General features: G+C 46.2%; 2 protein-coding genes across 10 annotated transcripts in view; one reads left to right on the top strand and one right to left on the bottom strand.

The window, feature by feature from the left end:
- Window positions 1-5,983, top strand: part of PCCA (propionyl-CoA carboxylase subunit alpha) — a 402,018-nt gene extending 396,035 nt beyond the window's left edge. Inside the window, exons 23-24 of one of the 2 annotated variants that reach the window (XM_080662438.1) lie at window positions 2,589-2,666; window positions 5,616-5,983. In XM_080662438.1, the coding sequence (XP_080518564.1) occupies window positions 2,589-2,666; window positions 5,616-5,684 (147 nt within the window). In that variant the 3' untranslated portion in view covers window positions 5,685-5,983. The remainder of the gene's footprint in view (window positions 1-2,588; window positions 2,667-5,615) is intronic. The other variant, XM_080662437.1, reaches the window with a different exon arrangement.
- A 48-nt stretch (window positions 5,984-6,031) lies between these two features.
- The window catches only part of GGACT (gamma-glutamylamine cyclotransferase), a 50,652-nt gene continuing 39,609 nt past the window's right edge, over window positions 6,032-17,074 (bottom strand). For 4 of the 8 annotated variants that reach the window (XM_080662431.1, XM_080662429.1, XM_080662436.1 and 1 more), the window contains one exon: window positions 7,212-8,199. In XM_080662431.1, coding sequence (XP_080518557.1) covers window positions 7,727-8,199 — 473 coding nt within the window. In that variant the 3' untranslated portion in view covers window positions 7,212-7,726. Of the gene's footprint in view, window positions 8,200-17,074 lie in introns of all 8 variants that reach the window. The other 4 variants (XM_080662435.1, XM_080662434.1, XM_080662432.1 and 1 more) reach the window with 3 other exon arrangements.

The following is a 17,074-nucleotide window of genomic DNA, read 5'->3' as shown; positions in this document are numbered from 1 at the left end:
GGGTGAAGAAACAACTTCCAAGAGTTCTCTCTCTTTTAGGGACAAATGAGTGAAAACAGACTACACAGCAGATTACGTGAACACAGAGAGAGATGAATTACTTAAATTTCCATCTACAGCTCAGTAATATAGGTGGAGACCAGCAAACACTAGGGAGAGAAACCAGGAATGAAGAGGAAGCTGTGGGGTTGAATTTTGCCAGCCAGGACAGCGCTGGCTGTGGGAGGGCAGAAGGGCAGTCGCGGCAGAGTCGGCGCTCTCTGTGAAATCCTGTTAATCAAATTGCCAGAGCCAGGCAATCAGACAATCAGAGCAAAGGGGGTGTTGCAAATTTGGGACTTTCCCCCTGTCCTGATTACCTCTGGCTACATCAGAGGTTTTGTTTTTTTGATAAACAATTGGAAACCTACCACTTGTAGCTACTTGTACACATCACCCATGCTGCAAGCATCCAGGGCCAGTTAGTGGGCCCCATAGACTTTCTGTCTCCACTGCCCCCAGGCTCCAACAGGCCCTGATCTAACCTTAGTGTGGCTGTGGCCCAGGCCCAGCTGTCCTTCCAAAAGTTTCCTAGGGCATTGTTGTCAGATTGGCCTAGGCCGGCCTACCCTTGGGGTAACTTTTGGAAATCTCCTGGTTCTTTTCTTTTTTCATATTTGCATTAACTGTGAAATCACTTTCTTGAAGTTCTCTAAGAAGCAGTGAGGGGCACTCTGGCCAGCAGATGCCAAGCAGTAGGCTGAGGCACTGCAGAGGAGCAAGGTTGTGTCCACCTAAGAGAAGCCCATGAGGCCTGGGATAGGGAGAAGGGGGCTCTGAGCAAGACAGTTGAGGAAGCCTGGCCGGTGGGGCGTGTGTGTGTGTGTGTGGTGTGTGTGTGGGGGGGGGGGCGGCGGTTCCATGGGGTGTGGGCACTAGTCCATCTGTGGAGGAAAGAGCTACCAGAGCCCCAAGGGGGAGAGCTGACTGCTAATTTTTGGATGGAATTCCCATTGTTGAATTTCAGATCCATTTCCCCAAACCCCCTGAGCCCTGTTGGAATGCCCAGTCCTTGGGTTGGAGTGCTGTTTCCTGAGGTCAGCTCTGATGCTCAGCCTGGGTCTCAGAAGCCTTGGGCTGGATCCACCAGAGCTCTTTGTGTGGAGCTACATGGCAGGTACTGCTCTGGGGGAACTTGCCCTTCCCCCATCTTGCCTGATCCCAAGGCTCTGAAATGACAACTTGAGGGGTAGCTGTCAACACCCTGCCTGGGCATCCGCCTTGTCTTTGAGCTGCCCTCACTTCTCTTCCTCTGCGTTTTGAAGAACACTAAGTTTGAAAGAACAGCCCTCTCGAGTTGATTCTTCCTCTCCATGGAATGCAGATGCCAGGTGAAAATGAATCAAAAAGGGCAGCGAGCACAGTGCTTCATGCCCAGCTCTGCAGCACAGTCTCTCCTCTGTGCCAGCACCGAAGCTTGGCATCCCCTCCCTTCCTACGTTTCTGTGCCAGAAAAAAGCTGCCCACCACCTGATCAGCGGAGGAAAGGAATGCATGCATAGGGCTCAGGCAGTGCCGCCTGCCAGCAAGACAGCTTGTGCCCCACGGGGGGCCGGACAGGGCTTGGAGATCATCTGGGGATTTCAGGAAAGAACATTCTCCAGGCACTTCTGCAACGCTGGGCAAGCACAGCTGCAGTGGTGTGAGAGCCCAGGAGCCCCACACCAGATGCCCACCAGCCCCCCACATCGCCGGTTGCCCTAGGTCCAGGAAAAGGGACTCTCCCATTTCAAAGACTGGGAGGCTGTTTTTCACAAAGATAGGAGAAAACCCAGCCCAGCCCATTGGTGCTTACTCATCAAGGGCAGAGAAAAAAACAGAATGGCTTTTAGTTTCAGCTGAATCCTGGGTGGAAGACCCAGGTTAAACCCAGGGAGTTTATACCCAGCTCGGCCTGGATTTCCCACATAACAGCAGGCAAACATCACCACACCAAGCTTGAGCCCTGGAGCCCAGGCCAGTGGGAGCTCCCGGTGTCCTGGCAAGGAATGGGCACAGCTCTAGAAATCATTCCCTGCCCTGTGAGGTTTGAGACCATGGTCCCGAGGGCCCGGATGTTTGGCTGTTGTTCCCAACTCCCCAGGTCTGTAGAGAAAAACTCCATTTTTTGATACCAGCTTTACTGAGATAAAATTCACATATAATTCATTCCTTTAAAAGTATGCACTTGAGTGGTTTTGGTTTATTCACCGAGTTGTGTAACCATCACCACAGTCAATCCGAGAACATTTTCACCCGCCTCCCAAAGGAATCTGTGTACCCACCCATCAGCAGTCTCTGGAACCACAAATCTCTCTGTAGATTTACCAATTGATTGCGTGTGAGTGGAAAGCATGTCTGTTTGCCATATCTCCGATTCCCAGGCCTGGCCTTTTCTCTGCTATCCCCCAAAGAGGGATTTGGGATTTGAAGTATATATCTGAGGTTGTTGTTACGGTTTGGATAAAATTTTAGCATGTTGGACGAAGAATTTAATGGCTTCACTCTTGAACACTGTTGTAAAATTAGAATGCTGCTAAAACTTCTGTCCATTTTTACTTATTTTCCAGGTATCAGAAGGTCAGGAAATATGTGTGATTGAAGCCATGAAAATGCAGAACAGTATGACAGCTGGGAAAACTGGCAAGGTATGTCCCCAAGTTCCTGCCAGCTCATGTCAGCTCTGTGACAGGAAGCAGAACTTCCACCTTTGAATCTTGGACGATTAGGCCTGAAAGGGACCACAGGCGTGATCTCTTCCCACCCATCCCTCCCACAGATGAGGGACATTAGATTGGAGCTCTTTCCTCCCTGGATCGGTGTGTCCTTGCCTTGTGGAGAGCAGGCCTTCCAAGAGAGTCTGTATAGTGTTCAGATAGTCAAGGAACAATTGTTCTTCACCTTAATGTCTTTCAAATTAAGGGGTCTTTAATTTTTAATGTTTACATCTGTCTTGGAGGCAGTTAGTTATCTGAGACTTAGGCGACACAGCAGGAAATGGTTTTAGAGATTGCAAAAATTAATGTAACTCTTCAAGATAATTTCTCCACAAAGAGAACAATTCAATTTTAGATCAAGAGGAGCTGAAAGCCCCATGTACACATGTGGGATGTAATGATTTAGGGAGAAAAAGGAGATGATGTATTAGTACTGAAATTTATTAAGAGTAAAAACTTCTTAAATGTCTTTTCTCCTTGAAGAAAATGGGAAAGGCCTTTAAAGCAATAACTTCATTATCCTTTCTGTGACTATAAAGACACCATTTGTAGCAGAATGATCCTTTTGTGAAGGACAATTTGGGTAAAAGTCTGGAGCGAGGCGGGGCAGGGCGGTGATGATGGCAGCGCAGGCGGCCACGTCCTGCACTGTGGCCACAACTGGACAGTGAGGCTGGACCTGCGGACCATGGTGCCCTGGCAGAGAGGTGCTGTCAGCTTACAGTGAAATCTGCATGAGGGAGACACAGCTTCCATTTGTCACCCAAAGAGAAATGAACTGATGATCAGAGAATGTGCTGAGGACTCCAGTCCATCCCGGCAGGAGGGCGAGGCCAGGCTAGAGGGGGCTGCACACAGCTGTCCCATCTCCATGGTTTTGGAAGAGGAGAAAGGTATGATTTGTGGGTTTTTTAAGGAATCATGCTTTCTACATGATTACTTTTTTTAAAAAAATATTTTTTTATTGATTTCAGAGAGGGAGAAGGGAGAGAGAGTTAGAAACATCAACGATGAAAGAGAATCATTGATCGGCCGCCTCCTCCTGCTCGCCCCCTACTGGGGATTGAGCCCACAACCCAGGCATGTGCCCTTGACGGGAATCGAACCTGGGACCCTTCAGTCCGCAGGCCGATGCTCTATCCACTGAGCTAGACCAGCTAGGGCTACATGATAACTTTTTATAAGGTGAACAAGAAAATATTGGTTTCTGCTCTTGTGAAACTGTTAACGTTTGTTCCTTGAGATTAACACTGACACTGCATTAGCACCATGAGATTTCCATCTGTGACGAGAACCTGCCCTCATTTGGGCGGAAGCAGAATATGTCAGATGCATGTCAAGGGCCTGTATTGATGGGCTGAGGTACTAACGCAGAAATGAACTTGGTCACAGCTCCCTGAAGGAGCAAGGGCTCGTGTCTGTCAGTGTGTTTTACGTCCTTGTGGCCTGGGCATCACCGTGAGGCTCAGCTGCTCCCTGGTCAGCAGCCCAGAGCAGCTTTCAGGTGTCACTGGGCTCTGGGCGAATTTGTCTGTGGCCTGACCCCTATTAGCTGCATTGCTTCCTGCTCATCCCGTTTCCCTCCGCCCCCCAGCAGGGCACCAGGATTGGCTAGAGCAGTGGTCGGCAAACTGTGGCTCGCGAGCCACATGCGGCTCTTTGGCCCCTTGAGTGTGGCTCTTCCACAAAATACCACGGCCTGGGCGAGTCTATTTTGAAGAAGTGGCGTTAGAAGAAGTTTAAGTTTAAAAAATTTGGCTCCCAAAAGAAATTTCAATCGTTGTACTGTTGGTATTTGGCTCTGTTGACTAATGAGTTTGCCAACCACTGGGCTAGAGCCCCAGCCCAGAGCACCAGGCCCTGGGGAGCCGAGGGGCTGGTGGTTCCTACGTGGGGGCCATTTTTCCTCCCAGAGAAAAGGTTCACAAAGAAGCAAGTTCTTTAGTAATCGCAGTGAAAACTGCCTATATAAACACTGGTTTCAGATCATAAAAGCAGCCACTTCAGTGCAAACAGCACCTGTTGAACAAGGCCTCAGAAGTAGTCATTGCACAGGTTCAGGTCGGCCTGAAAGAGCCTGGGCTACCGGTCAGGGGAAGAAGGCCCATGGAGCCTGCTGTCGCTGGTGCTGTTCCTGTGTGCCGCTCGTTAGTTCCAACCCTTTGTTCATTTTCTCACCCGAGGAACAAACTCCCAAGAAGTCAAACCACTATTTCTTTCCCAGTTCAACCCGTTGCCCTCTTGAGGTCTGAACTTGGGAAAGCAAACCTGATTAAAACTGGGAGAAATGAGTAGAATGAAAGGGCACACTAGCAACATCGTGGGAGCTCAGTGCTTGTTCCACATCACACCGCAAAGTACTATCAGGGCAGCCCACGCTTCTAAGCATGTCATTTCCCTTCAGAAGGAAGTTTCTGATCAGGCTAGGGAGTTTCTCCTGTGAATCAGTACCTGTTTGGACTCTTGTATAACTGTCTTTTGTTTTGGGCTTGTTGTTGTTGTTACACTAAACTAAGTATACCATTAACTCAAAGAGAACATTTCTGCAGCCTAAACCAGCAGAGATGTGGAGGGCTGGGTGTTGAGAGCTTATCCAGGATCAACTAGTGGCTCTTAGGGCCAGCCAGCGGGAACTGCCTTGCACCAGCAACTGAAGGACAAGGACAGGAGCACCAGGGGAGGGGAAGGTGGTGAGTCAGGGCCCTGCACGAGGCCGTCCCTCAGCACGAGGTCCCCTCCGACTGTGCGATTCTGGAGTCCTACCTGTGCTCTCAGCCCGTCAGGCCATCCTTCCACTTCCAGAAACAATAACAACATTAATGCTCCTTCCTGGTCTAGTTAATCATTCTTACCCCCTTCTTTTTTTAATTTTTATTCAAGGTGAAATCAGTGCATTGTAAAGCTGGGGACACAGTTGGAGAAGGAGATCTGCTTGTGGAACTGCAATGAAGTATTTATAGCCTTTCAGCCGTCACCCAATTTAATTAGCCATTTGTATTATTATTCTTTCACTCAATTTATTCAAGCATTTTGCGGGAACACCCCTGTGCAGCAGATTTTACATGGTCATATTTATTCCACATATAGTCAAAACCAACATTCTGCCAAAAAATCACCAATGGAAATTTTTACTGTTATAAATACTTGTACATATGATTTGTACTTCTGCTATGAGATTTCCTAGTGTCAAAGTTAAATCAATAAAATTGAGCGTTTGTCTAAATATTAGTTTGCCCTTTTTTTGAATGAAGACAATGTGCCCGTGGACTTTATTTTTTTTTATTAATTTCTTTATTGATTAAGGTATCACATATTTGTCCTCATCCCCCCATTCCCATCCCAAACCCCTCCCCACGCATGCCCCCACCCCCCGTGGACTTTAAATACTAGCATTTCATTGTGATCCTTTAAAATATTTATATAAATCCGAGCTCTTTGTCTTCAGTTTTAGTAGATTAGCATTTGCCACCCTGTAATCTGGATGCCTGCTCATCCTGGTTGAGGACTTCTGGTTGTGGTTACTTGTAACTTCCTACAGACTGATGATGATCATGGACATCCCCCTGCATGGCTCTAATGGGTAAGTACTGGATCTGCTGGATCCCTGGACGTCACCTTAAGGAGAGATGACTCATAGGGCCCCTCTTCCCCCCAGAACCCCCTCACCCCAACTGCAGTGGGTGGGGCTGCCACGAACTCATCAGCTGATGCCCATCCTTGCCTTTTTGTGTCTTTGTGAAGCAAGTTTCCAATTAGGAAAAAGGGGCTAAAAATAATGATCATGTTTTTGTGCCAGATGCAGTTAGTGATCACAGTCTACCATTAAGTTGAAGAGTGAGTGAGCTCTCCCAGAGGAGACGAGGTTTCTGAGATCAGCAGCTGCATTTTCATTGGGTTCTGAAGTTCTTGGAATACATTTCACACTTTGCTGGTAAGCAAGCAGAGGCAGTCGCACACTGATCTGAATCTACACTGACAGATCACGAGGTGGAGGTGGGTAGTAATTGCTACTTCGTGCCTCACTAAAATTATTTTAAGTGCTGTTTGTATTTGGAAGCTAAGCTTTCTGTCAGGCCTGAAGAACAAATTGCTAATGTGTTGGTTCTTCTCCAAAGGCCCACCCCCCAAATGCCGCTCCCTCAGAAGCAGGGACAGTGCTTGCCACTGGGCACTGGGCTTGGGGGAGCTTCCATCTGAAATCAGGGTGTTCAGCTGTGTCTGCCAGCAAGCGGGTGCTCATTATTTTGCTAGATTAGAAGAAAAAGAACCTTCTACCAAATAAGGGCCAAGAAAGGGGCCAAAAATGGCACCAATGCTTTTATATTTGATTTTCTAAAACAGTTTAATTTTAAATGATCATCTTTAATAGTCTCTTTTATAAGCTTGATCTGAAAATTGTGAAGAACAATGTTGTATGTTCTCCAAAACTACTCTAAAATGCAGCATGGTTTTCTTGAGTTTCTTTTATTATTTATTACACGGAGACATCCAAGATCAGCTCAGCTTTTTTTTTTTTTTCTTGGTGCTATACAGGTCAGAATCAATAGAGTAGGGCTGCTAAAATCTAGCTGCAACACAAAGTCTTCACATTCATTTTAAATGTCATCTTCAGATTAAAGCAAAGCAGACAAAGCAGAAAGAAAGGATGATAACATATGAGTTCCTGAAATGCCATTTAGGGGAATTAAAAGCCCAAATTTTTCTTACCCAGTACATTCAAACACCTAATGCTCTTTAAGCAGCAAGCAATAAAGCAGTATTGGATGGATAGATTTCAGGGAACAATCTTCTTATTGGTATGTCAAAATTATCTAGGAAATTGGCTGACACTAAAAGAGAGTATTTCTTTTTCCACAGATTGAGTTTTACAAATATTTGTTTCAAAGGACATCATTAGGCTTTTGCATTCAGTGCGTGCAGACCAAGCTGAGGTAATCTTACCATCATCAGGGCTCTATGTGTCCCCTGGCTAGAGAGCATTCCTTGGGCGGTTATCTGTTTTCCCGTGGATTATAGCGGAGCCCGTGCGCCCCCTGCGAGTCGTAATTGTCGAGGTACGGGAGCTGGGCCCACTCGGGCGGGTAGGTGGCCGTGCTGTACACGAAGCACTGCAGGCTCCTTTCAGCGGCAGGGGGCCCCTGGGAGGCGCCCTCCCACTCGAGCACCGCGACGCTCACCTGCCTGCGCTGGTACATGTCGGGGCAGCCTTCGAACTCGTCCAGGAAGCGCAGCATCTGCTCGTCCACAGTGTATATCTCCCCGGCCACGCGGTGGCCGCGCCCCGGCAGGTTCAGCAGCCGCGGAATGTTATGTTCCCCAGCGATCACCAAGGGGTACGGCTCCACCGTGTGGCCCCGGCCCTGGAAGGTGGCGCAGCCGTTGGTGCCGTCCAGCAGGACCTTGTGGTTGGGCTGGCCTCGCTTCAGGGTCCCGTACACGAACACGTCAGCCATCGGGCAGAGGCCTGCGGAGGAGAAAGGAAGCAGGCTGTCGGCACACGTGCCAGAGACCGGCAAGGCTTTGGTCTCAGTTGGGGTTGGAAGCTTGCCTGGAAGGGCCAGAGAGTAAATGTTTTGGTTCCTGCTGGAGCAGCTGTTCCCAACCCCAGCACAGCCCAGAGCTCACTGCTCTTGACCACCCTGTGGTGGCTTGAGGTTCCAGGAGACACCTCCAACCCTTTATAGTCATTTTCTGAGGAAAGGCACTCATCGTGAGAACACACTTGCCAGATGGAGCCTGTCCTGGGATCGAGCCCTGAGAACTGCAGTTTTCCAGAGCAGTTCATTTTTAATCATTTTATTTATTTATTTAAATATATTTTTATTGATTTCAGAGAGGAAGGGAGAAGGAGAGAGAAACATCAGTGATGAGAGAGAATCATTGATCGGCTGCCTCCTGCACGCCCCACACTAGGGATCGAGCCTGCAACCCGGGCATGTGCCCCTGACCAGAATCGAACCCGGAACCTTTCAGTCTGCAGGCCAACACTTTATCCACTGAGCCAAACTGGCTAGGGCCACTTTTAATCATTTTAAAAGGACTTTAAAAAGCACACAATATATATTACAGAAAAAAATACGAGTAATGATAAATAAAAGTGCGTGTGTGTGTATAAACTAGTCACCTGTGATGGGCTACAAGAGAGGATTCAGGTGGCAGCACTGACTTTACATCCTAGTCCTGACAGCATGACCCAGCAGCCCTGTAACAAGCACGCTTCCTGTTCTTTTTTCAAGGTCCTGGAGGGCAATGATGCTTCCCTGTGACTCACTGTGACTCACGCAGCGACCTTGGCTCCGGTGTGAAGGTAAGTACTTACTGCTTGCCTGGGCCTGGGCCACAGACTGTTATGTAATCGGCAAAAGTAATTTGTGTAAAAATGACTCAGACAGAAATGGAAATAAATCAGAGTTGAGCCAGGTGGGCCCCTCGTCAAAGCCTGGCATTTCCCTGCCCTACTTGCCCAGCGCTGTGCAGGCTTCAGAAACAAGGCGCCCCGTGCAGGAAAACAAAGGATGTGTCCATCTGCCATCGGCAGCCTACAACCAGCCAGAAACACCTGGAGGGTGACACCCCCTGGACATGCATCGCATGGCAAGTGGCCCTTGGAGAAGTCACGCTTAGTTCATAGGTCTTGTGCTTTCTTCTCAGCCAACAAGGCCTGGTCTGGGATCTCATCCCAGTCTCCCTGCCTCTTCAGGGAGGAAGGACATTCCCAATGGGACTTCTGCCCACCCACTCACCCCCCTCTACTGCCTTGTTCTCAGTCACCAGCCTGTGGAATGTCGGGAGTCCCATGGGGTTCAGGAAATTGTACTTGGAAAGGTGTGGCCGTGGGGAAAAGACAAGGCTGGCAGGCACATGCAGTCCAGGCATTTGACAACACTGGGACACCTCAAGCAGGACCGGGACCTGATGGGAGCTCCGGGCTGGTTACTCTGACAAGGTGAAAGGACAGATTAGGCTTGTGGGACGTGAGGGGGAGGCCTGCCTCAAGCATGGAAAATCAAGAAGTGAGTCAAACAGAGCCTGGAACTGAAGTGCAGAGAGGAGGGAGGCACAGGTGCACAGAAGCTTTGGAGCTGCAGGTGGCAGGACTGCTGCGTGGAAAATGGTGGGAGGACAGGAGACCAAAGAGAAAGGCAGACAGGGTGGCGGGGACTGTTTATGGAGAGGTGGCCTGAGGAGTGATCCGGAAAGGAGAGTGGATTTGGATCAGAGTGTGAAGGAGCCATCCCTGACTTCGGTCTCCCACACTTGCATCCCGTCTTGTAGCTCAGTCTGTTTACTCCTCCAGGACGCGCCCAGGAGCAGGAGTTTCTCACCCCCTTCACCACTGTCCCCCAGTTCCCTAAAGGGCCCGCTTCTCTGTTCCCTCCAGCCTGTACCCATCACAGTCACGGTCAATCTCGCTGCAAACTCCATGACCCTGTTGGTGCAGCTGCCTTGTTGCCCCTCATCTCCCTCCAGCCACCCTTGGAATGACGCCTGCCCACCCTGGGGCCTTTGCAGTCACTACTTGCCCACTCGGTTCCGGTCCCTTTAGACGCCTCCCTGAACAGCTGACCTGAAGCAGCACCTATCCAATCCTTCAGTTCTATCACATCACCCTCATTAGCTCTCTTTATGGTACGTGTTCTCCAAATCACTGCTCGTCTTGTTCACTGCCAGAATGTGAGGAGCTGGAGGAGAACCTGGAAACCATCTAGTCCTGCGGAGCTGAGTCTCAAATTGGTGAAGACGACTCAGGCTGCATACGGGGCAAACCAGTCAAAACTGGAGACCCACCCTCCCATCACTGGTGCCCTAGCTTCCCCCCTCTCGATAACATTTTATTACTATTATCATATATTTTTAATCATCACCCGAGGACATGTTTTTGTTTTTTTAATTTTGGAGAGAGAGGAAGTGAGAGAGGAGAGAGAACTGTCAATGTGAGAGAGAAACATCGATTGGTTGCCTCCTATACACACCCCAACTGGAATCAAACCCACAACTTGGGTATGTGATGACGGGGAATTGAACCCGTGACCTTGCAGTGCATAGGACTTAGCTCCTACCAACTGAGCCACGCCAGCCAGGGCTCCTTAAATTCTTAAAAATACCGTATGTCCATAGTGTAACAATCAAATAACTTCTCACAAAAAATGAAATTCCCTACCATTTACTACCTTGAGACAACACTTTCAAGCCTTTTAGCTGCTGCATTTGATATTTATTTCCATACTAGAGGCCCGGTGCACGACATTTGTGCACTAGGTTGGAGGGGGGGGGCAGCCCGGCCTGCACCCTCTTGCAGTGCAGCGGAGGTGGGAGAGGCTCCCGCCACCACCGCTGTGCTTGCCAGCCATGAGCCCGGGCTTCTGGCTGAATGGCGCTCCCCCTGTGGGAGCACATTGACCACCAAGGGGCAGCTCCTGCATTGAGCGTCTGTCCCCTGGTGGTCAGTGCACATCATAGCAACAGGTTATTCCACCGTTTGGTCGATTTGCATATTAGCCTTTTATTATATAGGATTGTTAGTTATTTATACTGTTACTTCTTGATGTTTTAAATCATGTCTTGCCTTTGTACCCAAAACAGGTGAGCAAAGCATTTTAAAGTGCAGGCTTTAGAACCAACCTGCCTGGGTTGAAATCCTGGCTCTAGCAGTTTTAAACTGTGACTGTAGGCAAACCACTCTACCTCTCTGAGCCTGGGCTTCCTCGGCTCTAAAAGGAATACTATCTGCCTGCTTCAGAGGACTGCTGTGGTTCCTGCACATTTGGTAAGCCTGCATTCCACATTTGCAGGTTATTATTGCTATAGAAGCTCTCTCTACCCACGCCCCAAATCCACGTGGTCTCTGCCCCACGTTCCTCCAATAGACTCACATCTCAATTTTGGTCAAATCCATATTCAGCATTAGAACTATGTAAATACTGTTCTCAGATAAGGCACATAGTGTACCATGATTAATTTCCTTCCTTGGACAACTTTTTGTTTTTCTTGGAAAAAATAGCTTTAGCTCTTGTCTCTCCCCAAAACACCCCCCACCCTTCACTCAAGTTTCTCTGACAGTAATTTGGCCTCACATTTTCTGAAAGCCCTGTAAGAATCATTTCAGCCTTGACCACCCATCGTTCATTTGTCCCTGCAGCCTGGGCTCCTGGAAGCTGTGCTGCTCCAGCCTGGGTACTGCTACCATCGGGCATCCCTCACGCCACCCTGGGTTTCCCTGGGCCCCAGGGCCCCTTCTTGGGTGGCTGAGTTGGTTGGAGCATCGCCCTGTACACCAGGAAGGCTGCAGGTTTGATTCCCAGTCCAGCACGTCCGGGAGGCAATTGATGGATGTTTCTTTCTCACATTGATGATCCTCTCTCTCTCTCTCTCTGCCCACTCGCCCCCCACTCCCCCACCTTCCTCTCTCTACAAAAATCAATAAACATATCCTTGGGTGAAGATTTTTTAAAAAACTGACACTATATAGGAAACTGGAGCTCTGTGCGACGGGAGGGAGCCTGATGGTTGGCAGGCCTTGTTTGAGGGGCCCCCAGATAACAATCTGTAGATATGCAGACTTTTCCTTGACCCCATGTTACCCCCACCCTCAGCTGGGCTTGGAGTTCCCAATACCAAGCCTTCTGCTCAGCCTCTCTGGACAGTAACCCCACCTGTCCTCTGCTCAGACTCAGCCTCTCTTCCTTTCCTGCCCTAATGTTTTTCCACACGCATGGCTCACGAGTCATGCTTCTCTGCACTCCTGGCATCAGCTGGCTAGCTTCTTTTTTTATTTTATTAATTTCTTTATTGATTAAGGTATCACATATTTGTCCTCATCCCCCCATTCCCATCCCAAACCCCTCCCCACGCATGCCCCCACCACCCTGTTGTCCGTGACCACTGGTTAGGCTTATATGCATACATACAAGTCCTTTGATTGATCTCTCCCCCTTAACCCCACTCTCCCCTACCTTCCCTCTGAGGTTTGACAGTCTGATCGCTGCTTCTCTGTCTCTGGGTCTGTTTTTGTTCATCAGTTTATATTGTTCATTATTTCCCCTAGATGAGTGAGATCATGTGATACTAGAAATACACTTATAAGAACCGAAAATGAGACAAGCAATAATGGTTATGCTGAGAGGCAAATGAATCAGTCTGTAGTGAGTTTCTTTCTGGGCCAACAGTTCTTTTGAGTCCCAATTTCAATGTCAAACAGTTCTTTATGTGTACATGTCAGCAATGATATTTCAGTTCTGGATGGTGGACAAATGGTGGTAATGCAGGTCCGACCCTCTTTGGTTTGGTCCTGGGCAACCTGCCGCGACGCACAGGTGCTGACTGCTAGTATGGCAAGGCGTCATCAGTGTCTTCCATCTCTGGACTGTTTCTCTTCTGTCTTCATGGCTGGAGCAGTCCTGTCAATTCCTCTCTGTTGCAGGAATCCACATGGTCTTGGAGGTGTTTTCTGAAAATATACAAACATATTCTCGACCAAAAGTTAATAAAGGAATCTTTTCTATAAATTTGACTTGGGATCCTTTTTCATTTTTTGCCCAAACGATTTTCCTTTGGCTTGTTTTGACACCATGTGTGTTTTTCATGGGTGTCTTATGCTGCCGAGCGGTGCACCTTTGGAGGTGGAGGTCCCAGGGTCCGCGGGTCTGCAGCTGGGGTAGCAGGATTTTGGCTGGAGTGGCTGCTGGGTCGTGGGGCAGTTCCAAGGCCTGTCTGGTTGGTGGTGTTGATGAGTTCCTAAAAAAGGCCGTTCTGCCCTTCAAGATGGCATGGGCTCCGTGCTGGCGTCCCGCCATCCAGGGAGTGCCCGCAGCGGTGGTACTCTCTCCTTGTCAAGGAGAGCCTGTCTGCCAGCCCCTGCTGCTCCTGCGAGATTTAACTTTCCCTCACTCACTCACACACACACCACGCACATCCACACACTCTCCTTTCATACCCTCACTCACTCACTTCCTCTCCCTCACCTCCGTCCTGCCAGCCGCCATCTTTTCGCTCCCTGGCTAGCTTCTGACCATTTAGGGATGTAGGTTTCTGGCTTCTCCAAGCTGCTAAGTCAGTAACCACTTAGTTCTGTTTTCTACCTTCTAGAATTTTGTTGCCCTCTCCTTTTGTCTTTCCAAGTCATTGGAGTAGCATTTAGGGCATTAGCAGGGATAAAGGAACGTGAGTCTATTCCCTGGGGAGCCCTCCACTGTAGCTCCCACCCTTTCATAGGGCTCCTTATTGTTTTCCACAGTGGTTACACCAATGTACAGTCCTACCAACAGTGCACAAGGGCAGCCTTTTATTCACATCCTTACCAACACTTGTTTTTATTGGTTTATTTAATGATAGCCATTCTGGCAGGTGTGAGGTGATGTCTTGTGGTTTTAATTTGCATTTCCCTGATGATTAGTGATGTTGAGCATCTTTTCATGTCTATTGACCATCTGTATGTCCTCTTTGGAGAAATGTTTATTCAGGTCCTTTGCCCATTTTTTAATTGGATTATTGTTTTGGTATTAAGTTGTATGAGTTCCTTATATATTTTGGATAATAACCCCTTACTGTATGTATCACTGGCAAATACATTTTTCCATTTCATTTTGTTGATGGCTTTCTTTGTTGTGCAAAAACTTTTTAGTTTGATGTAGTTCCATTTGTTTATTTTTTTTCTTTTGTTTCCCTTACCCAAGGAGATACATAAAAAATATTGCTAAGAGAAATGTCAGAGATTTTATTTATTGTCCATGTTTCCTTCTAAGAATTTTGTAGTTTCAAGTCTTATATTTACATCATTAATCCATTTTGAGTTTATTGTATATGGCATGAGAAGGTGGTCTAATTTCATTCCAGTATCTGTCCAATTTTCCCAACACCATTATTGAATAGACTGTCTTTACCCCATTGTATGTTCTTGCTCATTTGTCATAGATTAATTGATCATATAGGCATTGGTTTAATTTGGGGTTCTCTATTCTGTTTCATTGATCTGTGTGTCTGTTTTTATGCCAGTACAATGCTGTTTTGATTACTAGAGCCATGTAGTATAGTAGTTTGATATCAAGTAGTGTGATACCTCCAACTTTGTTCTTCTTTCTCAAGCTTTCTTTGGCTATTCAGGGTCTTCTGTGGTGACATAAATTTTAGGAGTATTTATTCTAGTTCTGGGAAAATGCCATTGGTATTTTCTTAGGAATTGCATTGAAACTGTAGATTGCTTTGGGTAGTATGGATATTTTAATGACGTTAATTCTTCCTATCCATGATCACGGTTTATGCTCCTATTTACCAGTATTTGTATCTTCTTCAATTTCTTACTTCAATATCTTATAGTTTTCTGGGTTAACCGCCTTGGTTAAATTTATTCCTAGGTTTTTTGTGGAGTTTTAGATGCAATTGTAATTGGGATTGTTTGCTTAATTTCACTTTCTGAACATTTGTTATTGGTGTATAAAAATACAACAAATTTCTGAATATTAACGTTGTATTCTGATACTTTACTGAATTCATTTATTAGTTCTAATAGCTTTTTTATGGATTGTTTAGGGTTCTATAGTATCATTATCATAAAATAATGACAGTATTACTTCTTTCTAATTTGGATGTTTATATCTTTTTCTTATCTGATTGATATGGCTAGGACTTCCAGTACTATGCTTAATAAAAGTGGTGAAAGTGGAATCCTTTTCTTTTTCCTGATCCTAAAGAAAAAGCTTTCAGCTTTTCACTGTTGAATATGATGTTAGCTGTGGGTTTGTCATACATGACCTTTATTATGTTGAGGTATGGTCCCTCTATCCCCACTTTGTTGAGAGTTTTATCATAAATGGATGTTGGATTTTGTAAAAAAAAATTTTTTTTGCATCTGTTGATATGACCATATGGTTTTTATCCTTTGCTTATGTGGTATATCACATTCATTGATTTGCAAATATTGAACCAGTCTTGCATTCCAGGAATAAGTTCCACTTGATCATGGTGTATGATCTTTTTAATGTATTGCTGGATCCAGTTTGCTAATATTTTGTTGAGGATTTTAGCATCTACATTCATCAGGAATATTGGCCTGTAATTTTCTTTCTTTCTAGTGTCTTTATTTGGTTTTGGAATTAGGGTAATGCTGGCTTTGTGAAATGAGGTTGGGAGTCTTCCCTCCTCTTGAATTTTTTTCCAATAGTTTGAGAAGAATAGATGTTAATTCTTTGAATGTTTGGTAAAATTCACCTGTAAAGCCATTTGGTCCAAGACTTTTGTTTGTTAGGAGGTTTTTTATAACTTTTAATGGAATGGAAATCAGTAATCTGTCTGTTCAAATTTACTGTTCTTCTTGATTCAGTCTTGGGAGATTGTATGTTTCTAAGAATTTATCCATTACTTCCAGGCTGTCCAGTTTGTTGGCATGTAATTGTTTGTAGTATTTTCTTATACACCTTTGTATCTGTGATGTCCATTGTCATTTCTCCTTCATTTATCCTTTTATTTGGGTCCCCTTTTTTTTTCTTGATGAGTCTGGCTAAAGGTTTATCAATTTTGTTTCTTTTCAAAGAACCAGTTCTTTGTTTCATTGATCTTTCCTGTTGAATTTTTTAAGACTCTCCTTTATTTTTATGCTCTGATCTTTATTATTTCCTTCCTTCTACTCACTTTCAGCTTTGTTTTTCCTCTTTCTAGTTTCATATATATATGAATTCAGATAGGAAGGGAGAGGGAAAGAGAGATAGAAACATCACTGATGAGAGAGAATCACAGACCGGCTGACTCCCACACGGCACCCACTGGGGATCGAGCCCACAACCAGGTATGTGCCCTTGACCGGAATTGAACCCAGGACCCTTCAGTCCGCAGGCTGACACTCTATCCACTGAGCCAAACCAGCTAGGGCTCTTTCTGGTTTCTTTAGGTGTAAGGTTAGATTGAGATTTTTGTTTCTTGGAGGCCTATATTGCTATACATTTCCCTCTTAGAAATGTTTTGGCTGTGTCCCATAGATTTTGGGTACTGTGTTTTCATTTTCATTTGTCTCAAGGTATCTTTTGACTTCTTCCTTGATCTCACTGTTAACTCATTTATTATTGAATAGCATGTTATTTGGCCTCCACGTGTTTTTATGTTTTTCAGTTTTCTTCTTGCAACTGATTTCTAGTTTCCTGCCATTGTGTTTGAAGAAGATACTTGATATTATTTTAGTCTTCTTAAGTTTATTGAGACTTGTACTTGTTTTGCAGCCTTACATGTAGTCTATCTTGGAAAATGTTCTATGTGCACTTGAAAACAATGTATAATCTGCTGCTTTGGGATAAAGTGCTCTAAAAATATCAATTAAGTCCATCTGATCTAATGTGTCATTTAAGGCTCCTCTT

The sequence above is a fragment of the Plecotus auritus genome, assembly GCF_963455305.1.
Source record: "Plecotus auritus genome assembly, chromosome: 3".
NCBI classification, from domain to species: Eukaryota; Metazoa; Chordata; class Mammalia; order Chiroptera; family Vespertilionidae; genus Plecotus; species Plecotus auritus.
Note: the sequence above shows the minus strand (reverse complement) of the source record. Positions and strands in the feature narration are given on the sequence as shown.